At 36.8% G+C, this 27,530-nt stretch overlaps 1 protein-coding gene across 4 annotated transcripts; it reads right to left on the reverse strand.

Moving 5' to 3' along the window:
• Window positions 1-600: 600 nt before the first annotated feature.
• Window positions 601-27,019, reverse strand: tent4a (terminal nucleotidyltransferase 4A). Of its 4 annotated transcripts, none has more exons than XM_068215290.1 (13): window positions 26,078-27,019; window positions 23,063-23,186; window positions 22,924-22,970; window positions 20,760-20,880; window positions 20,498-20,605; window positions 14,304-14,432; window positions 12,416-12,629; window positions 10,283-10,409; window positions 10,082-10,188; window positions 9,444-9,625; window positions 6,715-6,855; window positions 6,563-6,616; window positions 601-2,969 (listed from the first exon to the last, which is right to left on the reverse strand). In XM_068215290.1, exons 1-13 carry the CDS (start codon window positions 26,761-26,763, stop codon window positions 2,823-2,825), a joined length of 2,187 nt encoding a protein of 728 aa, XP_068071391.1. In that variant the 5' UTR covers window positions 26,764-27,019; the 3' UTR covers window positions 601-2,822. The 4 variants fall into 4 exon arrangements, with proteins under 4 accessions (XP_068071391.1, XP_686065.5, XP_073787880.1 ...); XM_680973.9 differs by having other exon boundaries at window positions 6,461-6,616; XM_073931779.1 differs by having other exon boundaries at window positions 20,760-20,883.
• Window positions 27,020-27,530: the final 511 nt, after the last annotated feature.

Here is a 27,530-nt window from a genome sequence, read left to right on the forward strand (position 1 = left end):
ACCCTAGAGGACTTCTAGAGGTCTCCATAACCCTGGACCAGGTCGTATCCTGAGCAGCTGCTGTGGTGGTCATGGAGGATTGGAGAGCATGAGACTTAATCCTGACTTAGTGACAGATGAGTCTCCCCGCATTGATCCTGTGGGCCAGCCTGAACACTCGCCAGTGACCAACTAACACCTTCAGTTTCTCCACGATGGACATCCAGCTTTCTCCAGCATCTAGACTGCAGCTCTGCATGAGAAGTTTGTCCAGGGTGGAAATGGTCATGCACAACTAAGCCTGGTTTCTCCTAAGATTTTTTCCATCACTTTCGTCAATTGGTTTGTTCCTCACCACTGGCATGCTTGGTTTGGAACGTGTACAGAGTATTTGGAATTTCAGCAGTGAAAATTAAACTACACCAAACTAAAGTAAATTGAAATTGAAATCGTGTCAGTCCAGTTTTCAGAGTTAAAGTTATACAATTATACTCAAACTCAAAATGTTAAGCTGCTTTGACACAATCTACATTGTAAAAAGCACTGTAAAAAACACGAATTGAATTAGTAATAATAATACTAATAATAAACCAATTTATACAAACCACAATAAACTATGCATGGTTTTAAGATGTTTATTTAAAAAATAAAATAGAAAAAAAAATACATAAAAATATTGAAGGAAAACAAAAACAATTCCTCCGTCTGACCTCTTGGATGCTGGGTGGCCACAATGAAGTCTTTAAGTATAATTGTCAAGTTCAGAGTGCTTTTGGCCACTGTGACATAACAGACGTCAGCAAAAAAAAAAAAAGGGGGGGTACATTTAAAATCCATCATTGATATTCAATGAGGAGTCTCACACTGTATCTATCAGTACATCACCACAAAGGTCAAACCATCACAGAGTGAAACACCTTTCCACACACACCTCCGCAGGAAAAGCAGAGCCATTTCCATTCAGACAAATCGAAGGAGGGGAAGAGTTGCCTCAACGTCTGACCCATTCGCAAAAGATGCTGGTTCTATCTAAAAGCAGAAACTGCTATTAGAGTTACATTTGCTCTATTGCATTGATAGGCAGGCGAGTCAAAGAGTTACAAGGACAATTCGTATATAGTCTTAGACTTCGTAAAGCACGTCACGCAAGTTTGTGGCCATCAAAGTCCTCCAATAAGGAGCGCAAGTCATGGTTGTAGTGTTGGAACAGTAGTAAATGTAGTCCGGTTGATCTCAAATAGGGAATATTAACTCCAGACAAGACGTCCGGTTGCTTTTCCCTCCATTAAAACGGACTGAACTTGCAAACAGGAACTGTTCACATGTACCTCTACGCGTCGCTCTCAGATCGGGATGGTCTTGACAAGATTTACAAGCAAAACGGCTGTCATGAGGGACGCAGGAAGAGAGATCCTCAACTTCACTTGCATAGTAACAATATAACCTGTATGCCTGTGACGTTCTGAGCAACAGCAATACAGTTTTAGTGTGCCATATACAAAAACAAAATATACAATACATACAGTACAGCAATAGGTCATTACCAAAAAGGCATATATTAGCGCAAGTACCTGGCAATAAATGCACGTCAAGATTCCAGAAAGGAATCAAAATAAATTCCCTTTCTCCGCCATGTCTGATTCGGGTGCCCGTTCAAAAGTCGAAAGGTCCGATTAGGGCACCTTGCATAAAGCTGCACTGATCTGGAGTTCGCTCGCACGTTCATTAGAGCCTCCCTAAAATTGTGTCTCACCCTTACCTACTGCGATTTAAAACGGACACATACACATATAAACGAATGCGCATTTAGACTTTTCTGATGTCACGAGTCCAACGCCACACAACAACAACAACCTTAAAGACAGACGACTGAACGAGACAAATAAAAGCAATGGCTCCTGATGTGGGAACACAAAGTGGGAAATGGCGACACCTGTAGGCAGAGTGTCTTTTTGTTTGCGAGATCTACACTGGCCGCTTTTAACTCGCGCTTCAATCAGGTGCAATTTATGCTGCGAAAAAGGGGGAAGAGGGAATATAAACTCTCACTAAACAGTTTTAAAACAGACTTTTCCCTTAAGGAGCCTGTCTGACAGGATCTGTAAACGATGAGCAAAATTAAAAACGTTACAAAAATAAAAACATTTGTACAAAAACAAACAAAAAAAAAGAAAGTCAGACAAAGAAATCAAATTTAAATACGTTTCCAGAGAGAACAAAAGAAAACTATTGCACAAAAAAAACAAAGTAAAGTTTGCGTGAGGTGTACAGTCAATACGGTGGAAGTCTCTGGAAGCATCTCGAGTGCAGGATTTGAAGCCAGCGTCTCACACACACACACACATACATACATACATACATGCATACATACCATACATACATACCATACACATACACATACATCCTCACCCAACACCACAAACAAAACAAACAAACAAACTTGTAATCCACTGAATCAAGTTCGTCCAGCATGTGAAGGGTGTCCCGTTTTGACTGAAAATCTGAAAACACACTCACAAAAAAAAAAAAAAAAAAAAAAAGGAACGTTTCACCTGCCAACCTGGAAGTTGTAGAGTAGATGCCCGAAAAAACAGTTCCTGTTCTCGAAGCTTCCTCAGGAAGATTGCACAGGTCAAAAAAAGTGTCAACATTTACATGCACAGATTCAGTGGCAGACTGAACTACTTAGCACCACCAATCACCACAACTACTGAAGGAGGAGCTGGGTTCAAACGCTGGTCTGTCTGCGCTCTCGGCATCAGTAGGAGGGCTCAATGAGTTCTCATCGGGTTAGGATGGGACCAGATGGGTGGGAAAGGAAGCGAGTGGAGGGGAAAGTGTCTTTATCTGCTGACGCTGGCCGGCAAACTGTCCCTCTTCCTGCGGCGCCACGTGTTGCGGTTGTACTGAATGTGGCCTCGGTTGGAAAGGACAGGACTGTGCACCACGGCGGGATTGTGGAAGCCCTTTAGAGGGAACTTGGGACCTGCCTGAAGAAGAGAAGACAAAACAGGACAGCTTAGGACGATGCTAGGATCCTGAGAAAGAGGCATTGCCATTTAGTATTATAAAGGTGCAGTAGGTGATTGACTTAAGAAAAATGTTTGTAAGCCGATAACTCCCATAATTCTGATAAGTAGCTCAAACTGCGTCAACAAATGTAGATTTGTACTTTTGAGCAGCCGTTGAGAGAGAGACAGAGACAGAGAGACAGAGAGAGAGAGAGAGAGAGAGAGAGAGAGAGAGAGAGAGAGAGAGAGAGAGAGAGAGAGGGAGAGAGAGGATACCATTTTTGCACGCTGGAGGAAGAATGACACCATGGCTGAAGTATTTCTTTTAGACAGGTAATGTTATGTTTTAAAACTATTTTAGTCACAGAAAACTCTTCAAAGAGCACTGAATCACCAAGAGGCGACACTCTAGTTTTGGAAAACAGCCACTAGATGGTGTGATGGTCATTTTGGACTGAAAATTCCAATAGGACAACAGCATATTTTAAGTCTGTAAAATAAACTACTAAAAGTGCTAATGATTGTGATAATGTTGTTGTTGTAGTGTTGTATTGTCATCTTTCATGTTGTATCTCAGCTTTATTGCGCTTTATAAATAAATAAAAAACAAAGTAACTGCTTGCCATGGCGACAGCAATCAGATCCAATGGACGGCCGATCGCTTTCACTCCGAAATGGCAGAATCCAGGGCTGTTGCTGGGCGCTGCTGTTGCAATGGAACATTCTATTAAGTGTCGCCTCCTGGTCATTCTAAGCTCTTTGAGCTAATGTAGATTGTGTTGTTGAAATGAATGGGTTATATGCACGGAAGTGTTGTTCAGCCACTGAAATCTTCCAGCAAAAGATTTATGTGACTATTTTTTTCATAAGAGACCTTTTACAACATTAATAATGTAGATTTTTATTTAGTTTAATGGCAAAACATAAGTAAATAGCACTGTTCCTGAGGTGAAGTTGGTTTTATTTTCACATTGGTTAATTTAACATTGACAACCTGACCTATATTGTTTACCATGCTACTTTGAATATCCAGTCTAAAATAGCATGCAAGTATGGCTTAGTAATGTGTAATTCCTGCATCCAGCCAGCCAAGCACGAAGCATACAGTAGTCGCTTTAGAACAAAGCATGTGAGAGAGTGAGACCAGCGATCCTTGCATGACATTAAATATTGCACATTAAGTTTTGCTTGCTACACAAATAAAAACGTGCTAGATATGATACGGTATTTTGTTCGAAATTGTAGTATTATAAAGTAAGTTTTATAACTGGCAAATTATATGGCTTATGGGGTTATCTACTGTCATCTTTAAGGTGCGAGTTCATGATAATAAGAATCATGGCTTTGGACGGCAGGAGTGGGACAGTGTTTTAGATATTATGCTAACCGTTAGGCATTTTGGCAGATCACCTACTGCACCTTTAAATATGTAAAAAGTTTAAGTAAACGCACAACCATTTAAAAGTCAGTAGACTGTCTTTGTAAGGCTTTACAACAATGTTTACACTGTAAACAAGCTAAGAACAATGCTTCTAGATCATTCAATAATCTATGACAGTTTTTTTTTTACTTGTATTAATCAAATGTTACCTGGTAATATAATAGGCCTGTCCTGACCTCACATCAACTGAATTACATTAGGATTCATATGAAAAGGTAAATACTGATTGCTCATTAAACCATTAAGTAAGGTATACTAATAGAATCCTATTGTAAAGATTTTTTAAACGGGATGCATTTAAATGGTGAATATAGTGATAGTAAGGAAATGTGAAAGATTTCTTCAATTGTTTTTAATAAATGCACCATGGAAATTTGTTTTTCCAACAAATCAAAATCACTCAACTGTTCAATGTCAAAATGGACTAACTATTGAGAATTATATGGATTATTAAATTAACATTAGAGTGATTGTTTTTTGCATAAATTGCATTACACTAAAGATATACATTTTTTGCAGTTTATCATTTTTCAAGCAGTATTGGTAAGCCTAATAGTTGGTGGATAAAGCATCAAGCGTGAGTGATTTAAATGTTAAATTAATGCAAAGATGCAAATAGATTAGGCACATTTGACACACGAATCCCTTGAGTTAAAATAAAAAAATAAAAATCTGAATTACCAACCAATCAGAACCTTGGTCTAGATTGGGCATAATTATGATGTAGCACCTATTGTTGGCATCCCGAGGGGAAATCTTCCTGCTGACATGAGACAAGAGCTCATTAAACTGGGCCCAGCTCAGTTGACAGTACCGCTTGAAAAGCTTCCATCACCCAGGTATGGTTTCTGGAGTTGCTTATTAACTCAAAGAGCTGGGTGTACTGCAGGAAAGGAAAGAGTGGACTGAATGAATCCAGGGCACGACAATAAGGACAACCAGACGGCCTGGAGTGAGCGTGCAAGATGCTCGGGACAGTAGACAGGATCATAACTGGCCAGATCGATTATTATCGGCATTGTTATGTCAATTCTCACACGTGTTTCGTTGTGAGACATAATTTTTGGACTGAGACAAAGTTGTCTCCAATTCTTCCTATTTTAAAGTCATGCAGTTTGAAACCCCCTGTTTAAGATCCATCTTGCGGTGTAAACACTGGAACGACTGAACGCTTACCCCAGATAGTCATCCACTGTGAAAACACCCGTGACATGACTACTTTGAAATTCATGCAGTCTGAACTCGGCATTAGTGCGGTTCGCTTGGCATATGTGAATCCCGCAATTGCGCTCAGATTCGAGATCGCCTAAATGAGGTGGTCTCGACTTGAATGAAAAACTTTAGAGCAGATCGACTGTAGTGAGATCAGGCCATTAAAAAATCCTTTGTGTTAAACCCTGGAATCTCCACTGTTTTGCAGCATTTCTAAAGCAGTTACTTGCTAAATAAAATCCATGTTAGTCATTCAGCATCAGATTTGATGTGTACATTAAGTAAACTTATAATATTCACGCATCTATTTACATGCAAACAGTGGGATTTATTCGCACAAACCACGAGGTCCGAATGTTTAAATCATACTATGAGTCAAAAAAAAAAAAAAATCTAAATTTAACCTTGATGATTAATGGGAAGGAAAAAAACTGACTACAAGTAACTCTTTAAACACCAAATGTGCTAAAAAAAAACTAAAAAAAAACACTTAATTTAACTTTAGCTTACTCACTATGGTACTTTCTATAAATCAGTTTTAAATTAGATGTTTTTTTCTACAATATAGTTGATAGAGATATATTTTTGATACAGAGCTAGAGCACATTATTAAAAGGAGACCTTATTACTACAGTAGTGCCAGTATTAACAACAATCTGCCAGCAGCAGTTCACTTATTGGCCACTAATGTCTCTAAAATCCAGCACTCACATAAAATGCACATTTTTACTATGAAGTCTTGATGAAGCAGGGGAGGTTGGGTTCACTATCATGACACTCACAGCATGAAGAGGAGAGCAGACACAGGACAGCCTACCTTGGGATGGTGAAGGGGACTGGGTAGAGGGCTGGGGGGAGCTGGGGGGACTGCAGGGGGGGGCATGTGGAGGTATGAGGGAGGCCCATCTGCCATACACACCTGTCTGCCAGGTAGAGTGTGGAGAGAAAGATTGCCTGGGATTGACACTCTCGCCTGGACAAAACACAGAGAGATGGGAAGTTAGATCCAGGTGGAAAAAATAAATTATTAAATCGTCAAAATGAGATACAAAGCCAGCAGTCCTCCCTCACCTGGGTGACTGGAGGCATGCCAAGTGCTGCCGCGATGCTGGCTTTGCCCATCTGAAGCGCTGGTGGCAAGGGCCCCGGAGCAAGAATCTGGAGAGGGAAAGGGGCTACAGGTGGAGCGACATACGGTGTGGAGTCAGAGTCCTGAAGAAGCAGAAGTCAGATATGTGAGACATATCTAAAGCAAATAACCCTTACAGCCTTTTTGAGTATCTTTTTTGATTCATCAGCTTTTCATGGTTCATATGTATGACATTTGATACATAGAAATACAGGTGAATCAAAAATAGGTCAATCACAGGGTTTCTGCAGGTTTTACAAAGTCAAATTTAAAGGCATTTTTCAGACTATTCTTAAAGAGATTTATTTTAAAGACTTAATGTTTACATATCTTATTGTACATAATTTAATAACCTTCTACAGAGCTAAAGCTACAGTTTTTCTAAAAGCCCAGTTAGCCCAGCAAAACATTAGTATTTTTAAACTAGCATGGGTATTTTCAAAACCACACTTTTTTTCTACGGTGAAGGTGAAATCTATAGTGAAATCTTCAAGGTGAAGATTTTCCAAATCTCCAGGTACAGCATTTTGTGTGGAGGATAAAACCAAAGTTTTAGCCTCATGTTGTCAGCGTGTGTGTGTGTGCGTGTCTCCTTTCTGATTTGCCAACACAGCTGGGTTCACTTCAAAAAACAGAAGACATAAATGCGGCAAATTCTGCACATTCCAGGCAAACAAGTTGCGTATTTTGCATTATTCAACCGCGGGACACCTTTATATTCATGTCTGCATTGATTTGAATGCAAATTATTTGTGAATATATTTACTAAGGTATATATTATAAACATACCTTATTTGATGCAAGATGTACGGTGAACAAGAGAGCTTTAAGCGCTGCAATTTAACACCAGCAAATAAAGAATCGATCTTCACTCATTTAAAAGCACATGTTGCAAATTCTCACAACATCGACAACCGAAGAAACGGGCAGCAATTGGTCACAACATAAACAACCTAAAAAACGAGCTGCAATTGGTCACAACACTTGCAAGTTTATTTAATTTAACATCCTGATTACACGACATAACATATGATAACATAAGATAGTTTCTTTATTTGCTGTGGGTTTTTGAAATTGCATGTACTTTCTTAAATTGCAGCACATGAAGCTCTCTCGGCCACCGCAAAGATTTCCTCACTGCAAACCGCAGCTTGATGACGTAGGTGATCGTCAACTACGTAATAGACTTTGTACCAAGGTAATGCTTATTGCTACTATAACAGTAGGGTTTAGGGTAGGGGGAGGTGCAGACGATCACCAACTTGTTACGCCCACAGTACTGTGACTGTTGGGTTTAGGGTAAGGGTAGGCAATCATCAACTACGTAGGCGACCTTGTACCGGCCACTAAGGTAGCACCCATGCTACTGTGATGGTTAGGTTTAGGGTAAGGGGAGATGTAGGCGATCAAACTACGTATGCGACCTTGTACTGGCCACTAAGATAGTGCCCATGCTACTGTGACGGTTGGGTTTAGGGTAGGAAGAAGGTGTAGGCGATTGTCAAGTACTAAGTGGGCCTTGTCAACAACATCAAGCTGCGGGCTGCAGCGAGGACAGTCTCATTTGAGGTGAACTCAGTGTAAGTGTCCATATCGCCACATTTTGGTTCAGTGTGTCCATTACATGCATCACAGCGTGTTTTTAAGTGGACAGATTTTTTTTAAAGATCCCATGAGATGCTTTGAAACATGCTTTTTAATGGATGTTTGATGTAATCTCAACCAAAACATCATGAGAGAGTGGGACAGAGCAGCTCCTTTCTATTAAAAGAAAAAAAAGAGGCCAACAGGGCTTTGTTTTTAATCAACCCTTTGCCAGTGAGAGGTTGAGCTCAAGTGCATTAAATGAAAAGCATCTTGAAGGGGGTGGGGCATGCCAGATACCAGAAAGCATTTGATTGGTCATAATGTGATGAAAAACTGTAGTGTGAGGTGACATGTATTTGGGCGGAAGTGACAAAACTACAAACTTGACGTTGATCAGTTTTACATCTTCTAAATGGGAATTGTTACTGTTTTGGAGTGGATATCTTATAAATGTCCAAAAAACAAATAATACTGATACTAACATAGAAAAAAAGTTTATTTTAATTTCCGTTTTATAAAAATACCCGTGTGGCCTTAAATGCACAACAGTCTGTCTAGGTCAGTGTCCTCACCATACAATAACAAATGTTATTGAAGGAAGATAATTAAACCATGTTAGTAAATAGAGTTCAAAATGAAAAGTTTTATTGAGATGGATTGTTAGTGACCTGGTGTTGGCCTGATTGGATAGCTTTACATGGACATAAAAAAAATGAAGACCCCATTTAAAATGAAAACCTACAATGCAATATTTCAGAAAATATTTTATATTTAAAATTCAAGGCATTAAGACTTTGTAAGACCTTGTAGGCACCCTGAATCAACCTAATCCAAGCTGCTTTAGTCTAGTAAGAGTCTTTCATTTAAACAATAATAATATTACTAATTAAATATACAAATGAAACAAAGTAAATGCAAAATAACTAAAATTGGATGAGGTCATTTTTGCAACGGTGTTAAAATATGCTGCATATTTAGGTTTTTCAGCAAACGTTGCCAATTTAGAAAAAAAAAAAATCTAGTTCAAATATGATCCTTCAGGCTCATACATCTAAAATATACAAAAACAAAGGTCTATGCTCACAATATCGCTGCCTGACAGTGAAGATGCAGATGAAGCAGAGGAGTGCTGTTGAGGACTGGACAGAGACATCGGAGAGTCTGCGCTGTGAGGAGAAACAGAATCCCTCTGCTGCTGCTCCTCCACACCTACACCTAGCAGTGAGCCCGTCTCCACCTGATCCACATGCTCCTTATGAGAAGAACCTGCATGCCAAAGGCAATTTCATCAGTCATAACACCAACAGAAGTCATACGAAACATTAACTTAATGAATAATTTAAATTAAAATACACACAACGATTATTATTTACGATAGGAAACATAACCAGAGCCTAAAAATTCGGCAACATTTGCCATTAGCCAGTGACTCAAGAAACAACTGGTTAGGATTACCATTACAAAAGATAACATACTTTGGTCACACTTTATTTTAACTGTAAAATTCACGCTATTTACAAACCCTTAACTAAAAACTTTAGCTCAAACTATTAATTAATTGCTTATCAATATTAATTAAGGTTGGGTTAAGGTATTGGGTAGGATTAGGGAAGTAAAATTAGATCATATTTTATGACATAGTGATTACAAAGTGTTTACAGGCCCTGTCAACATTAGGGTTCACTGTAAAGCATTGAAGTATTGCTTTTTCTGAAGATGTACCTGGGTTCCTCTCAATGCGTGAGTTGTGTCTGCCACCCCACTTCTTTATGATCCACTCCCTGTAGTCAATGACCTCCTGGGTGACCTTAATTATGCGGCCCAAAGTGCTGAGTGGACAAAAGAAATGACATGCATTTAGAAAAAAACTGAAGAAATTTTAGAGAAGAGCTTAATATACCTGCAAGCACAAAAGCGTTGTACCTGTCACTGTCTTTGTTAGGATAAGAACGTGCGAGAGGTGAAACGGCGTGACTCAGTATTATGTACGCATAGTCAAACGCCTCCTTCACCTGCATGGCACCATAAGAGCTTCTGCCCACATCATTACCTGAACAAAATGAAAAACAATCAATAAATCATACTATTTATTGGTAACAAAGAAAAAGAAAAACAGAAGAGGAAATTGTAATACCGAAAAGTAAATAACAGTAAGTTCGAAAGAAGATGAAATTTAAGCAATTTTATAAGCATCACATCAACAATACCTTCGTCCAAAACAATTAAACACCTACAAATTAATGTTTATGAAAACAATGACAAATCACAAAAACACTAGGGCTGGGTGATTAAATGAAATCAACATTCAGAACCAATAACTGATCAAATTTTTCCAAAACACTTGCAAAGAAACTCGACATTGAGGAACATAACCTTCTACCAGCTAGCATTTCGGAAGTGTTATTGCGGAGCAAAACTAACACTAGAGCAAAGGCTGATTTATACTTCTGCGGCCACTTTGCAGCCACATCCGTCTCTGCTCAGGTAGTATTCTTGAGCCTTACTTTGCATTACATTGACAATTGGAAGCTGTGCCAGAGATGCCTTGAGATGGCATATTTTCCATTATATTAAATGTATTTTTTAATCAAAAATAAATAAATAAATAAAAAGTGTTTACAGAAGATGCAAGAAATGCACCGTTTAAAATAACATTTACAGAATATCCAAGAATTTTTTTATTTAGAAAAGATAATGCTTATTTTGGGGCGACACAGCAGGTAGTGCTGTAGGTAGTCGCCTCACAGCAAGAAGGTCGCTGGGTCACAGGTTTGAGCCTCGACGGGGTCAGTTTTCATTTCTGTGTGAAGTTTGCATGTTCTCCCTGTGTTTGTATGGGTTTCCTCCAGGTGCTTCGGTCTCCCCCACAGTCAAAAGACATGCGGTACAGGTGAATTGGTTAAGCTAAATTGTCAGTAGTGTGCGAGTGTTTGTGGATGTTTCCCAGAAATGGGTTGTGGCTGGAAGGGCAAATCGCTGCGTAAAAACCTGCTGGATAAGTTGGCGGTTCATTCCGCTGTGGCATCCCCAGATCAGTGAAGGGACTAAGCCAGCAAGAAAATGAATAAATAATGCTTATTTTCTACTTTTAATATGAAAAACACTGAAAATAATGTTTTAGACAAAGTTAATTTCAGTTGTTCAACACTGACGTTTAATAAATAATTATATATAGTAATATGAGAGTATATTTACTGTGCGAAACTAGTCTAAAATGTGAGCAAAAAAAAAAAAAAAAAAAATGAAAACATCTATAAAATAAATTTTTATTAATCGTAATCTAGTTAAAATGTTCAGTTAATAAAGATTTTGCCCTACCCTAATATACACCAATCGCGAGTCACAGGTTTCACTTTCCTATGGGTACTGTACATTAACAAGGTAACAGCATTAAATACTGGCCTGGCGTACATAATACAGCCTATATATGTAAATGCAGACTGTTTTAAAAATGTTGTTGTGTAAATGTCAAACTTTCAATACACAAAGAAAAACTTTTATTTTTGATTACAGCACAGCCATTTAAATGGAGTTATTTCATGTGGTCACGCCACTTTCTGTGGCTTTGAATCCATAGACGCACATCTTGAATCTGCGTATAGACAAGCTGGATGAATGTGCATGTGCCAACATCTTTGGAAAAAGACTTTTTAAAGACTTTTAATTTCAGCCAGCCAGGGCTTATGATGTACTGTCTTAATAAAATTGCCACGTTTAAGGTCTTATTTCTTTAAAAACCTTATCAGATTATATAAACTATATTAATTCTAAAAAAATTATAATAATAAACTACCAGCTATTACCAAGACAGTAGTAGATTCATCACTTTGAAAAGCTGTTTTGGTTGACAAGAACTTGCATGTGCTTATAGAAGATTAGCCAAGTATTCATATGCTTAGAATACTGCTAGCACCAAACTAACACTATTACAAATCTCAGTGTGCTTCCAAAAAAAAAAACTTTAATAATTTAATGACATTTTAGGTTTTAGAATTTCAATTTAGAAGTCATCACGTTTGAGAAATTTATCTGGTTTTCTACTTCCTACAAAAGTACCTGGAAGAAGAGGGTCCTCAATACACAGCATGGAGGGCCGGTAGCCATTGCTCATGGCTTTCATGATGTCTTCTTTAGCCATGTAAGCGCCACCATTCTTTATCCTGATGCCCGTCTTCAGGTAATTAAAGTGTCTTCCGTACAGCTCAAAGAACTCGATGAGCAGAATACCAAGGTTCATGTTAGGATTCCTAGTATCAATTCTTGGGTGTAACTGTGGGTGCAAGAAAAAGATTAATAATAAAAAAGCAGGCAAGACAGAACAGAGACTCTTTATTTGTTTTGTAGTCATTTATGAGCGCCGCTGATGCAGCCAAATAAGGGTAGTAAAATATGCTTGACATGTAATGACAGATCTTTAAATGAGATGAGAAGTTATTTTTAAAACTATCTGGTTCTTCTCTACACGTCTTAATGTTTTACATTACAAGTTACATTAATTAATGGCAACACTTCAAAAGATTGACGAGTTAACTTTTTGATATTCAACCTAGCCAATTAATAGCACTGCAATTTTACAGTAACAAACTAAAGTGTATTTACTATGTATTATTTTTTTTAAATAATTTTAAGAGGGGAAAAATTACCTATTAAACTTGAATATGGAAAAAAAATAAACAAAAGAATAAGGACTTTTCTCTGAATTATACTATTTCTACCAAAAAACTCAATTGTGAGGCTGTCTTGCAGTTTGTTTGTTTGAGAAATCTAAACTAGAATTACATGAAAAATAATAAACTGAGAAACAAAAAAAAAGTTAGTTTATATCTCACAATAAAAAAAGAAAATCTCTCAGAATTTTTAGCTACAATCTCAAAGTTTGAGACAAACCTGATTGTTTCTTTCGTCAAAATAAATTGTGAAATTGACTGACTTGCCTAAAATTGCATAGAATTTTCTCTTACATATTTAGTTAGAAGGAAAATAATTTAAATCTAAAATCTTTCACAAATAATTACAAAGAAATTACAAGAAACATGTATTAAATATGGAGAAAGTCTTGTATTTCCTTTTTTGCAATCTCGTAAAATAATATTAAAGTCAAGCTTTTCTTAAATATTTCGGCACTAAAAACAGTGCAAGAATTATACATTGCAATCAGGGGGCTCAACTTTTTTGGTAATGTTATTTTTTGAAATACATGCTTCAGTGAATCCAGTGGGTTTTTGTTTTATTAAATCTAATTTATTAATAAATAAATGAATTATAATGAATTATAAATACATACAAATGTGTTTTTTTTGGATAGGCTATTTAGTGTATTCTTACCTGACTAGCTATTCGGTTTACATTAGGTCAAACTATACAAACTCTTTAATTTTACTTTACTTTTAGTCTTTATGTGGAAACAAACAACTACTTTATGAGAAAACAGCCTTGTGAACTCTTACGCTGTTTATTGGTGCTCTAAATTTGCCGGTTTCAGTTGAATGACTTTCTTGCATAGACTGATTGGTGCAATTATGCATTCACAAAGATATGAACCATTATAGTAGTGGACAAACGGATATCTATTATTTTTATTAGTAACTTTATTATTTAAAATACAAATCAGAGTAAACATTTTCTCAGTTTCAAAGGGCTGACCCCTCCATACATCTTGTTTGGACGCCCTTCATGGGGATCAAGCCTTAATTAGTGGGGTCAATCCCCCCTGTAATTCGTACCCTGACTAAAAACTTTTGCCATAAAGTCTTTGAGTAAGAAGTATTTTTAAAGCCTTTCTGGCAAGTCTCTAAACCTATACTTTGTAATATAAATATACTTAGTTGTTACAATTATCTGGTGAAAATTGGTACATTTTTTTTTTTTTATAAAATCGCAATAACTATTCCATAAAAATAACAGTAAACCAAAGGAAAGATCTTAATAAGCAGCTAATGTTTACCTGTAAGAAACTGATGACCATCAGGATGAGACTATAGGAGCTGATTCCTCCTGTAAAAACTTCGTTAAGGTCACGCTGCAGCAGGAACTGTTTCAGCACAAAGATTAAATAAGGCAGCACGGTATACTTCTGTGTGCATGAAAGAGAGAGAGATATAGATAGAGAAGATATGTTAGACTTTAGTACATCAAAAAGACCCAGTTTACACCAAACATTAACTGGCATCTCTAATGCAAGTCCAGTTTGACCACTTTTGGTTAGATTTCAGTCACAGTTATTTTTTTTATTTTCTTTTTTTTAATGAAAGGGTATTTTACGAAAACACTATCATTACAACTGACGTCAGGAATATCAGGAATGTCCTGTGCATAACGTTCCTTTAAAAGCCTAAAACATGGGAATTGCATACGCAGCTGTCTTTCACTGGAGAGAACATCCAGCTGTGCAGAAGCAGCAGAAATATTTACATGAGGTAAAGTGTTATGATAACTGGGGACAAGCCAACAAATCTTAAATTCCTCCCCCATGTAAAAACCACAGCCACTGTTGCGTTTCATTGCTACTGGGAAGATTCTGCATTCTCAGGATGGAAAGCTGGATCTCTAATAATCCACTTGAACTCATTTAAAAAATGTCAATTTGTAGCTTTTCCCACAAAAATTTAGCATACATTTTAAAATAATCTGAATAAATGGAGCATTTCAAATTCAATTGTACCATTATATTTTGTACTATTGACCAAATTTTTCATATATAAGCGGCTGCAGCAATTTGAATTTTGTTTGTTTTGAAACTTTTAGTCTTATTCACTTTTATTCAATTCTATTTTGTATAGTAATCATCACAAATGTTTGCAGAGCAGGTAGTTTGAACGTTTTCTTCGGTGTATTATTCCTATTATTTTCTCCTATAGGCAACTGAATCAGAAGTTCTAAACAGAGCACACATTTACATTGCAGAATCAGGTCAAAAGTTTCATTGTAAATTAATTATTTACATTTTTATCTTATATCAGAAACTCCTTTTACTACACTATAATAAATTTTACTATCTTATAATATAATATACGATTTCACTGTACATCACAATAGTGAACTGAGGGCAGGGTTTTATTCTAAGTTACATTGACCAAAAAAGGTTTTCAAAGTCATTACAGTTTTGTGATGAATTCTTGGATCTTGCTGACGAACTGAAAAACCATAAAGATCCTGGCATATGAAACTGAAAAACAGACCAGTGTCTCACAACAAGTCCCATAGCAAGAACACTTTTTTTTTTTTTATTCAAACTTACGACCACACAAGTGTTAAATCTGAATAAATGTGTAAGTAGTCAAAAGTCAATAATCTCTAAATGTTTTGAACACATAACTCCAGTATGGATCATCATTCAATTGCGTCTGAATTGGTGAAAGCATTGCAAGTCACACGGTATGCATTTGAAAGCATATTTAAAGGGTTGTTTACCCAAAAATGTTAATTTTGCCATTTTTTTACCCTTGACTTGTTCCAGACAATTACTTGTTATTCTGCAGAGCACAAGGTAATGTTGGAAACATAAAAGCATCAAATTCAAAAGTATGGATGTCAATGTTTCAGTTATACAAATATTGTGTTAGACAGAACAAATAAATAAAAAAAGACAAATCAAGTTAAGAGTAGGGTTGGATGATATGACAAATCTCATCTCACGATAAGTCATCTGGTATCCTGATAACAATGTACATCATGATATAGTTGCAGTTCTGTAAATTCAGTAAAAAAATACTTTATTTATATTATTATTGACCACATGTAAAAGACTACTTCAACTTTCTATTACTCAGAAATGTACAGTCATATAGGATCATATTTCTTCCTTTATTTAGAACTTCAGGGTGTCTGAGTTCTCCACAAACATGCATTGTGTGACATTCAACATCAGTAGCCTAAAACTAACCTCTTACGATGGTCGAAATGGTTTTAAATCAAGCGTAAAAATGTAAAATAAATGTTAAGAAAATATAAAACAAACGATTACAGGTCTAAAATAAAAAGTATCGTCAAAAAAAAAAAAGTAAACATTGGACTTCAAAGATTGCGTCCAACATCAGTAGGGGAAAAACTAACTTTTTACGATGGTCTAAATGTTTGATTAAAAATGTTGAAATAATGGTTAAGAAAATATAGAACATTCTTAAAAACTAATGATTACAGGTCTAATAAAAGGTATCACTGAAGAAAGTGCAAAAAAATAAACCCTATACTAAAACACTGGAAGATGGTGTCCAACATAAGTAAGGTAAAACTAACCGGTCTCATGACGGTCAAAATGTTTGATTAAAAATGTAGAGATATACAACCAATGTTAAGAAAATGTAAAACATTAAAAAAAAAAAAATTATAAAATAAAAGGTAGTAAATCAAATCTTGGTTTGTTTTTGACAATGTCTGTACTTCAGACTGCACACTGAACTAAAGAAACGAGGGCTCTGATGGCGGCACAGATGAGAGATGAAGGTGATCTAGTGTTAGAGGACTACAGCAGGTATGCACATGGAAATGAGCTTGGCAGAAGAGCTGAACGCCAGCAGGTCATCTCCTTATTCAAACATCTGCAGTTAAAGCCTGCTGACAGATGTGAAGTCATGCTTCAGCCTCCTCCTCCCTTTAGTCAAACACTGACACCATAAGCCTGACATCAAATTAGCAAACATTGAGCAAACCTAGGATTGCCAGAACATGTAAATACAAGTGACGTCCAAAACCTCCTTCCTCAAAATCAAGACCATCACAAATTTGTTGTCTTTGAAATATAAGCTAAAGACAAGAGTGTTTCCAAAGAAGTCTAAATAAAATTACTTTGCAGAACACGCTTTTTGTGCTGAGGCGCCTTTTTTGAAAGATTCACTAATGGCTGCAAGAGGTTTTGCATGCTGCTTATGCGTCCTTTGCAGCTTGCATTTAACCACCTGCTGCGCCTCACATTTTTGCTGTTGCACGCTGTGTGCTTGCAGCTGAAAAAAATAAAAAGTAAACTGATGAAACGGGCGTTACATCGGTCACCAATAAAATGAAGGCAGAGGCAGGGTTTCAACAAAACCTTCAAGTAGGTAAAACTAAACTTAAGAATAGCATGTTAGGTATTGGTCAATGGTGGTCTTAACTGCTATTGTGTATATACAGGACTCGAAACTGCAACCATTTTGGTCGCTGAAATTTTATCTATGCGACCTAAAAATATATTTGGAAGCATTTTGCGAGTGCAAAAATTGTTGACGTGCGACCAGTTTTCATGGCAAAATGTTCACCTTGTGCACGGATTTAAGACATTCACGCAGATTTCATTTTTGCCTGAAATGCGAAACGCATCGCTCAGAAAAAAAAAAAAAGTTTAAAACGGGCATCATGTCAACTTGCTGCAGTAAACAAAGCCTGCAATGCTTGCCCCGCCTTCAAGCTCTTCTGATTGGCCCACTGTGCTAAAACTGAATAAGTATGGATTGGTTATTATCAGCTGTAAATCCCTTAATGCATTCTGATGACAGGGAGCGACAACTGCTAAAACGTGAAGCGCTGAAGATAAGAGAATTGAAACGACACTGATAGATTTTGTTTTAGTAACTTCCTAAAGTTACAAATAATGGCACATCTGATAAGTGATCATGTGGTGAATTTTAATCCACGGTCGACATTTTTCGATAGGGTTGGGTATCGTTTGGGTTTTCAGTGCTAAATCGATAATTTTAAAACAGTACCGGTGCCTAGACCGACAAAATTATATATATATATATATATATATATATATATATATATATATATATATATATATATATATATATATATATATATATATATATAATATAAAAAATCATTATAATTGAGCAATATAAATTAAACTTATTATAAATATATATTTGTAATAAGTTTAAAGTAAAGATTAGTTCATATTTTATATATTTGAATTGCATTAATATTTTTCTTTTGATCCTTTGTTTGTTAGCATAAATGCAAGATTTGCATTATGCTATTAACATTACATTAGCTTACTACTAACCTGTGTAAAAGCTATTATCAAAATCAGGGAACACCTTTTTTCTGGGTTTGGGGCTTGTGACTACTATTACATGGACATCAGTGATCTAATGGTTTGCTATAATCTGAATAAGACAATAATATGATTCAGGTGTTTACATGAGCTGCTTTTTGAATGTTACATTCATGATTCCCAATTACACATTATAGCACATAGATCCATTAATGTCATTGCTTCACCAGCCTATAAATGTTTCCTCTGCAGTTTTTGCCTGTGGTTCTTTAAAATAATCAAAAATCAATGTTTACGTAGTAGACTTGTGATCAGATCTTAATCATATTAAAATTAGACAATTGGTGTTTATGTAAACGTACTCAGATAATGTGCCAGATGATGTCATAAGCTGTTAAAGACAGCGCATTCCTCACCTTTAAGTTGATTCTATGAGCCCTCAAATTTCAATGTCATGAGTTTGATGTGTTTCTCCCTTACACGCAACTTTTGTAAAACATCTGCTGCATGTTGGTGTAACAGAATCCTTGGTTGTAAAATATAGCCATACTTTAGAATGCTTAGTTTAAGCAAATTAGATGAACGCGATCATGTGTGTTAAGTGAGCCGCTCACCGCATGCACCGTACTGCACACTTTGCCTTCTATAAACTACAAGAACAAACACCTGACATCGCTGACATCCGTATCCCTCAAAGCAGTTTAGAATGAAATATTTAGAGATAGTGCGACAACGCTTACTTGTGTGCCTTTAAAGAACCCCTTTATGCTTCTTAAGGGCGTCACACAGCAAATGCGCCACTTAGAGCCGCGGCACGTCACGTCCATGAGTTAATAGTATCACACACCAGACGTGCACATTCGCATGTTATTTAAAATGAAACTATTCAGATGACGCTCTGTACCATGGCAGAAATATGAACAGTCATGAGTCGTGGCTGGGCGCTGCGAACAACCGCTGACTGGCGAATTGTAAAATGCATGGCGCTGCGCTTCCAGTGCCGAGACCTGCTTTTTTGTTGCAGCACCGAAATTAGGCACCGAAATTCATATGCTGATTTGATCCGGTGCATACCGGTTCCAAAGGTATCAGTGCCATAATGGCGCCAGGTTTCGGTACCCAACCCTACTTTTCGAATAGAAATTATTATAGCATTCACCATGAAATCTTGAGTGATGGAGTTGGTAACATTGTTTGCGGCTAAATCTACAAAAATTATGCATGAGAGGCTCTGTTTAATCATTCATTTAATTGTCAGGATGCTGTCAGTCATGCAAGTGGCAGCTATGTGTAAAATGTAACCGCATACATCCTCGCAAAAGGGTCACAAAAAGACCGGTATTGCTATTAAGATGACGTCTGCAAATAATAAAGTTATGTCAATAACATCTGTGCAATACCAGACATCACCCATGAGAACACACAGTTATTATCATTAACTAAGGTTCATTCATGTCAAGTAGTGCGTGTAGGGTCGGTGGGCGCATGCACTTTTTTTTTGGGTTAGTTGTCCTTAGTGTTGATTTTTAAATGCAAAAAAATATGTTAATATAAAACTTGTAGTAATGTTGCACATAATTGGTGGGTGCGACTAAATTTTGGCTGGTGCAACTAAATTTTAAAAGTTAGGAGCACCGGTGCTACCAAGCAAAAATGTTAATTTGAGCCCTGATATATATGAGATTTTTAAGCTATTCACATAAAATGTCAACAAGTCAATCATTAGTCAATGTCAGAAAGTGTCATTTTTACTGTGAATACCCATTACAGTTTGAAATTAGCATTCATTTTTGTTAACCGTAGACAAAACACATATGCCATCATTTGTGAAAATTAAATGATCTTAAATGATTCAATATGACATGAAAGTGCCGAGTTGATGCATTAACTATGCTATGAAAATTTTATATATACAAAAAAAGCTGGTAGCATTAATCTCTAAAATATTTTCCTAATAAATTTGATGATTAACAGTTTCAAAACATTTCATCTTGGTTCAACAGAAAAAAAAAGAAAATTAAATAGGTTTAAAACCAATATATTGCCTAAACTAAATGCAATTAACACGGCTTCCAATTAAAAAAAAAAGCAACAAGCAGTATTCAGATGCACTCCCCCATTTACTTTTTTAAAAACCTTAACAGACACATGTACAAAGTACTTTTTACCTTCACATATTCTTTGATGAAGCTAGCAGCTTTGATGCCCGTCTCCACATTGAAACTGATGTCCACCTTCACCTCAGTCTCCTGATCTGTCAGTTTGATGATTGGTACCTGCAAAATTCAAACATTTAATTGATAAGAAAATCCCCAAAGAGCTAAAAATAATACAAACGTACCCAGAAAAATTTCAGAAAAAAAAACACCTCCACACAAATAAGTTACAATGTGTTAATCTGATAAATGAACAGTATAAGAAAGAACATACCGTAGCTTTGTCGAGGACTTTGATGGAATAGGGCTCAGCCACACTGTGTTTTCTGAGAGCCTGCTCCAACTGCTGCAGGGGAGGTTTCTCCCATTTCCCAAACACCACCAGGTCAATGTCACTACAGTGTAAAGAATCAGCCAGACGCCTTTTATATAGCTCAACATAAAAACCTATTGCAACTGCGGTTTAGATCATTTGCTAAAACAACATTGTGCAAGCATAAAGGTACAGTGGAATTAGAGAATTGCATATAGTTGCAAAATCGAGCAGAGAAATGAGCAAAATCTGTAGCCTTCACACAAATCTTACTAATGTTTTCTCAGACATGAGAAAACCTTTTAGGCTTTAGCGACTGATTTAATCAGGGCACATGAAGCATTATACAAATTATAGTGGAGTTTTAAAATGGTTTTCAAATACATAAATAAATATACACATCTTATATATAGTAATGCACAAATGGTCATGTTGCAGTGCAAAATATGATCTATATATTATGTTTTACTGCTTTTATTCTAGTCTGCAAAAACAGGTACCAAAAATACTCAATTTTGCCAGTTACATCCACAGCACTATAACCAATGTGATATTGTAAAAAAAATAAGTGAAAAAAAATCATTTTAAGCAAATTCCTGATGGTCAGGCTGACTTTATGAATATAAGCTATTCAAATAACCCCATTTATTTACAAGATACTGTAAATAACTTTTTCCCCCACACATGCACAAATGCTCACTGAGTATTGATGGAATACTTGAGCTACCAGAAGTCTATAACTACTAGAATTACCATAACGGCCATTCTGATCATTGTCGAACAAGTCATAATGTCACAACTTATCCACATTGAAAGCATCTACTGAGATATTAAAATTAAGTTTTGAATGTCTGTCATCACATTAAAATAAGTCATCACCCTAAAAATATAATCTTTTTGGTAATACAGCCTAAAAATGTAAAGTTGGGGTTATTGATAGGGTTGTCACGATACTGGAATTCGATACCAATCAGTAGCGAAATTTTAAAAACGTCATATTCCCACAAACATTTGAGTGCTGTGGAGCACATGCTTAAACAGCACTGATTTAACATTGTGTTCAAGTGCTCAACAGAAATGACTATGATTGGTCCTGTGGGTCATTGATTCACTCAACTCACCGCTGTTTACTGCTTGTAACTACAGATACAGGGACACTGGAGCATTTTAAAGCAGCAGATCAGCAGATCGCTCATATTTCAGTGTAAAGGCAAACCAGCTGATGAACAGGACTTTGAAATGCTACAGTCTCCCTGTATCTGTGGTTACACAGTAAACAGCAGTGAATTCGGTGAACCAATGTCCTTCACAGCCAATCAGTCAGTTCTGTTGACCACGTGAACACAATGGCAAATCAGCGAACATGCTCCACAGCGCTCAAATATTCACGGGAAATGGACGTTTTCAAAATTTCAGTACCAATTGATATTGAATTCCAGTATTGTGAAAACCCTACTACTAAATAACCCATGAATATCTGTATCTAACTTTCATTTTCACTTTCACGTGCAGGGAGAAGGCTTTTTAATTGCAGCACTGAATATGTCATTTGATATAAATTATATATCTGAATTTATGTTTTTGCCAACAAAGTTATGTATTTGTTACCAGGAAGTTGCTAGGCATCAAAGGCACACATCTTTACGGTCATGAATAAAGTAACAGACACTAAAATAAACGCGATAATTTTGACAAAAATGGTAATTAATGGTAGAATAACTCCTAGCTCTTGCGTTTAGTGATTTTCATAACAACGTTAGAAAGAATAATACATATATGTAGGAAAAGTCAGGGTATTGTAGATGTTTTTTTTTTAAGTTATTAAATTGCAAAAATTAAAACCATCTTAAAAGTTCTAGTGTAAAAAAAATAAAAAATGTAATTCAGTTCTTCTACTTCTTCATAAGCACAATCATAGCATGCTAGCTTTTTTTTTTTTTTTTTTGAAGAACATGTACAGATCCCCTTCTGCTAGTTATTTTGTCATGAAATGTTAGGACTGTACAGCTGAAACAAATCATAAGAAAAACTTTATTTGTATTTGAGAACAACTAAAAGTTCTGTTCAACTCTCTGTTGTCTCCATTGAGTAAGATCAAACACAAAAGCTTCACATGTTCATTTACCTGGTTGGGAGAAAGAGTCCAGTGCTAAAGCTGCCAAAAATCTGAACCTAAGTAGACAAAAGTGAAAGACACATTTGACTAATTTACAATGCTAAGAGCCCAATTATTCATGTACCTCAGCTCTTAAAAAATTGCTTACATCAGCGGTTGGCCACAACTCCTTGATGACAGACTCTATCCTGTCCACGACCTCCTGTCTCATGGTGGCCTCTTCAGGACGAGGAGACATGAAATTGTAAAAGTCCATGATTTCTTCATGTAACCTTGGGTGAAAAAAAGAAAATTGAGAGGCAGTTGGTATTATTTCAGAACCACATTAATCACAAAGAACCTAAGAAATTGTTAGAATCTTGTGTTTCAAAGACTAAAAATAAATATCCTATTAAAACCTGTACAAACTTCAGCTATACAGCTAAGAAATTAATTAGAAAAATATTATCCACTAGCCTTAATGTGTTATTTTTTTTTAGCAAACCTGCATTCAGACCTTGCTCAATTTGTACACAATCCTTAATACCCAATAGATAAAAACACATTTCATTTTTCAGGATTGACAAGGTTAAACATTTAAGAGCTAAAAACACAGAAATGCTATCTAGACCGGCCATTGACAGTCATGCTGTTATTTGTTTCCAGATTCTTTCGTGGAAAAATTCCAGAGGTCTGCAAGCATCCACCACAAATATAACAAGTCCATGCAACAGATTTCTTACAAGCCTATAATCGCACGGTTACTAAGAGCTCAAACATGCATTACTTCAAGTGTCTGAGGTTACATTCATTAATCATAAAACACTAGCAACACAAATAACCGTTAAAACTAAGACATAAACAAAATGCAACTAAAAAGTTAGAAGCACTCGTGTCAGACTTGCAAGCAAACAAGTCATTTGTTGTATTTGTAAATAACACAACTGGAAATGTGTGGTTGAGAAGAATAAATTGTTTTCTAAAAAAATTCAAATGTAAGATTTTAGCGATCAACTGCATCATCAGATGGTCGCAGATATCCTGCTGTAGCATACAGCAGGGGTGCTCAATCCTGTTCCTGGAGATCTACCTTCCTGTACAGTTTAGCTCCTACCCTGATCAAACCCATCGGAACCAATTAATTAGGATCTGAAATCCACTTGATAATTACAGACAGGTGTGTTTGATAAAGGTTGCAACTGAAATCTGCAGGAAGGTTGATCTCCAGGAACAGGATTGGTCACCCCTGGCATACAGAGTGAACAGGAGGCCACATTCACTTTTTAATTCCTCTTGGTTTTGTATTAAATTTCTTTATTTTTAATTTGATAAAAAGAACTATAAACCATAAATCAAAACAACCAGCTACAAGGTAAATGACAAGCACCCATCTAAAACTTTGATTTGAAGCAGAAAAAGTATTTGAAAAATCTGACAAAAAGAACAAGACTGGGCAATTTATGGCTTTACTATAGGAAAGAATTGCATTGCACACTGAAAATGACAGACTATTTATACTATAGCCCATACAACTTTTAATTATAGGTGCTGGTTAAAGCAATAGAAATAAAATTTAAATAACATTATTGCAAAATAAAAATTCGTACACTAAAGATATCCTTTGGCAGGCATTGCTTAAGACTGATCACTAGAGTTATTTACTTTACAACATTATGGGTAGATTTTGTGAATGCATTTTATGATGAAACAAGAAAATGTAATAAAAAAATGAACAGATGGGTTCAGCAAAGGCTTAAAACTATTGATTAAACAGTTTGATTTTAAAAGTTTGTCATTAATTGCTTTTGGTTGTCAAGTGAGTATTAATAAAACTTTTATTCCTGAAAGCTGACTGTTGCTGTATGATGTCTAGTAAATAGAGACTTATCCACAAAACCAAGGGCAAAGTCATTTATCCACCACACTCTATACTGAAATAATGTTGCAACACTGATTAACCTATGAGCTCAGAGCAGCTTTTTCTTTTGAAAGGTTTAAAGAGTCAACTTATTGGCGGTTGCACTGTGTAACATTTCTTTCCATCATAAGTTTAATTTCAGAAATAGCAAAGTACTATCAACATAATGTTACACATTCATAACACTTTTTAGTATGGGTCAATTGATTTGTATGCCAAACAAATACATTGTGGTTTTAACTGCACATGTTAAACTTAGCTTCATATACTGTATACATATCTATCCATCTATCTATCTATCTACATTAAACTTCATGGTGAATCTTTCAATGTCATTCTATTGAAAAACTTGACATAACTGAACACACTGTGTCAGCAAAAGCTTCAAGAAGCTTTGTATATGTTACTTTTGATAACACCTGACCAGTAAATTCAAACCATGAGTGTATCAATATTTTGAGTGAGAAAGACCTTTAGAGAGGAGTCTCTAAATATTAAAATATATTAGCCTATATTTCATGTGTTATACTTTAATCTTTTGGTTGGGTTACTCAAGCATAGCTTTCACATAAAACCGTGATAATATATAAAATGTTTTGTGCATCGTGCACGCTTACACATACAACTTTGTGTTTGCTATGTCTATATTAAAAGCAAATAAAATAAATAATCTAGCCTTTTAGTAACGGTGCCCATAAACATTATTGTAATTGGCAAGACATGAACGGTTTGTTCAGTTCAGTGTTTAATGAAAAGATTAACTTGTAACCATTTTTGCAAGCATGCAACCGTACTTTTTCAGTACACGTACGGCACTTTTTTAAAAATAATAAAGCAACCTAAAAAATATTTTCATACACCACTCTCAGTTCAGTGAATCAATGAGTCGACTCAAAAAAACAAATCACTTCAAGTGACTCTCTCGAGTCTGAATCGCTCAGATCGGATTAACCGATTCACCAAAAAAGATCCGAGTCAATGAGCGGTTCGAAGAGTTGGACATCACCGCTAAACGTAAACTGTTAATCCCTCACGCACACACACATACCACAAGTAACCCAACCCAAACACCGCAGCGGCCCCGACCCGAACCCAGAACATACCGGCTAACATGCTAAAGCTAAAGTCCCAGCCCAGGACGTCAAAAAGGCCCAGTGACACTTTACGACACACCAAAAAAAGAGAAAAATCAGTGTATCATTTTAACGCCTCATCCAGAGCCAAGCGAGCGAACGCCGCCGCGGTTATAAATCAAACTCATCTCACCCGTCAACCCCTGGGCTATATTTCCTCGTCTTCCACGGCGTGCCGGAGCTCTCATAATTGCCGTTAGTCCAGTTGGAAAGCAAGTAGTTTATCCCGTAGGTGCTGGCCTTATTGTCGCTTTTCCTTCGGCCTGGGTGATGGTGGTGGTGATGGTGGTTGTGAATCGCCGTCGGATAGGACGGGTGGCGCTTCATGCAACTCTGCTGCTCTTGATGGAAATGCCGTAGATGAGGATGAGGAGGGTGATGATGGTGGTTGACATTATTCAGTACGCTCTCGTTTAAAGTAAAAAACGGCTGGCCCTTATTCATATTCCCAGCGATCACATTAGGGCTTGTAGTCCTTATTCTAGTGCAGCTGGACGCTGAATCCACCACCGAGCCGCCGGTCTTTTGGGACATTTCTCCGTCTACCGCGTTCCCATTTAATGCGAGAACCGCGGAGCCGCTGCCCGGGATCGCAGTGCCGTTGTTTTTGATGTTAGTGCTGTTGTTTGCATTGGACGCCACAGTCTTATAAACGTCAAACGCCGGAGAATTGACACAGAAGTTGTGGTGGTGGTGATGGTGGTTCTGGTGCTGACCTGTGTTAGTCCGGTTTACCTGAGACGTTTCCCACACACGCATCCATAAAGCGTTCGCAGGACCTTTCTGTTCCGGCTGAATCCAAGCGACCCTCGGATCCATTCAACTCGTCTTTTTAACCCTGTCAAACAAACGAACGCCTTTTCCCCCTCCTTCGCTCCGCGGATAAGTTTGAGTCCGGGCCGCGAGGACGTGCCTGTAAATGGGGCTACGCGAAACGACAGGGAAAATGTCGACGTGCCGAACACCACAACAGACCAACGGGAATCAATTAGTGGCCCTTTTTCCCCGCTAGCTATAAACTGTTAGCTAAACTATACAGTGTTTCCAATATGGCGTGCGTATTCCCTTGAACCCCGAAAATCCAGTACGCATGTGTAGGATTTAAACCATCGGGGCAGCACACACCCCCAGACTACACACCGAGCAGGCGCAATCGGAGCCTGTTCAGCAACCCCACCCTTTTAAACGGCACCACAGCGACGAGGACACTTTTGAATTTGCTAGCAGTTGCTGCAGCTCTCGCTAAAACACCGCGAGACAGTGGACGAGATATTAAACCATCAGCTTTGTGCAGCTTCCATGCTTATCGATGTGCTCAGTAACAGTAGTTAGTAGTAGTCGTGCACTTATTTTTGATCTCATAAGGTTGCATTTTATGTGCATTAAAATATATTTATTGAACACATATAAACTTTTTTATTTGGGCATTTACTTAAATGCAGTTCTTTGAAGCATTTATAATTAAGGAAATATTGAAATCTGCTTTTATGTTTGTGCTTTTTGTTTGTACTTCAAGGTTACCTACTGTAAGTCTATCAGTAAAAAACGTTTGCAATAATTCATTAATAAAATATATCCAGTGCTGA

Source organism: Danio rerio, chromosome 19, assembly GCF_049306965.1.
Source record: "Danio rerio strain Tuebingen ecotype United States chromosome 19, GRCz12tu, whole genome shotgun sequence".
Classification (NCBI taxonomy): domain Eukaryota; kingdom Metazoa; phylum Chordata; class Actinopteri; order Cypriniformes; family Danionidae; genus Danio; species Danio rerio.

What these genes read in the sequence shown, in the direction of transcription:
- tent4a (XM_073931778.1), bottom strand. Translation starts at nt 26,763, where the DNA reads ATGGATCCGAGGGTCGCTTGGATTCAGCCGGAACAGAAAGGTCCTGCG. An exon ending in TCATCAAAGAATATGTGAAG is followed by an intron (nt 14,433 to 20,497) that starts GTAAAAAGTACT and finishes TCATGCACACAG; the next exon opens with AAGTATACCGTGCTGCCTTA. An exon ending in CACTGTCAGGCAGCGATATT is followed by an intron (nt 6,856 to 9,443) that starts GTGAGCATAGAC and finishes CTGCTTCTTCAG; the next exon opens with GACTCTGACTCCACACCGTA.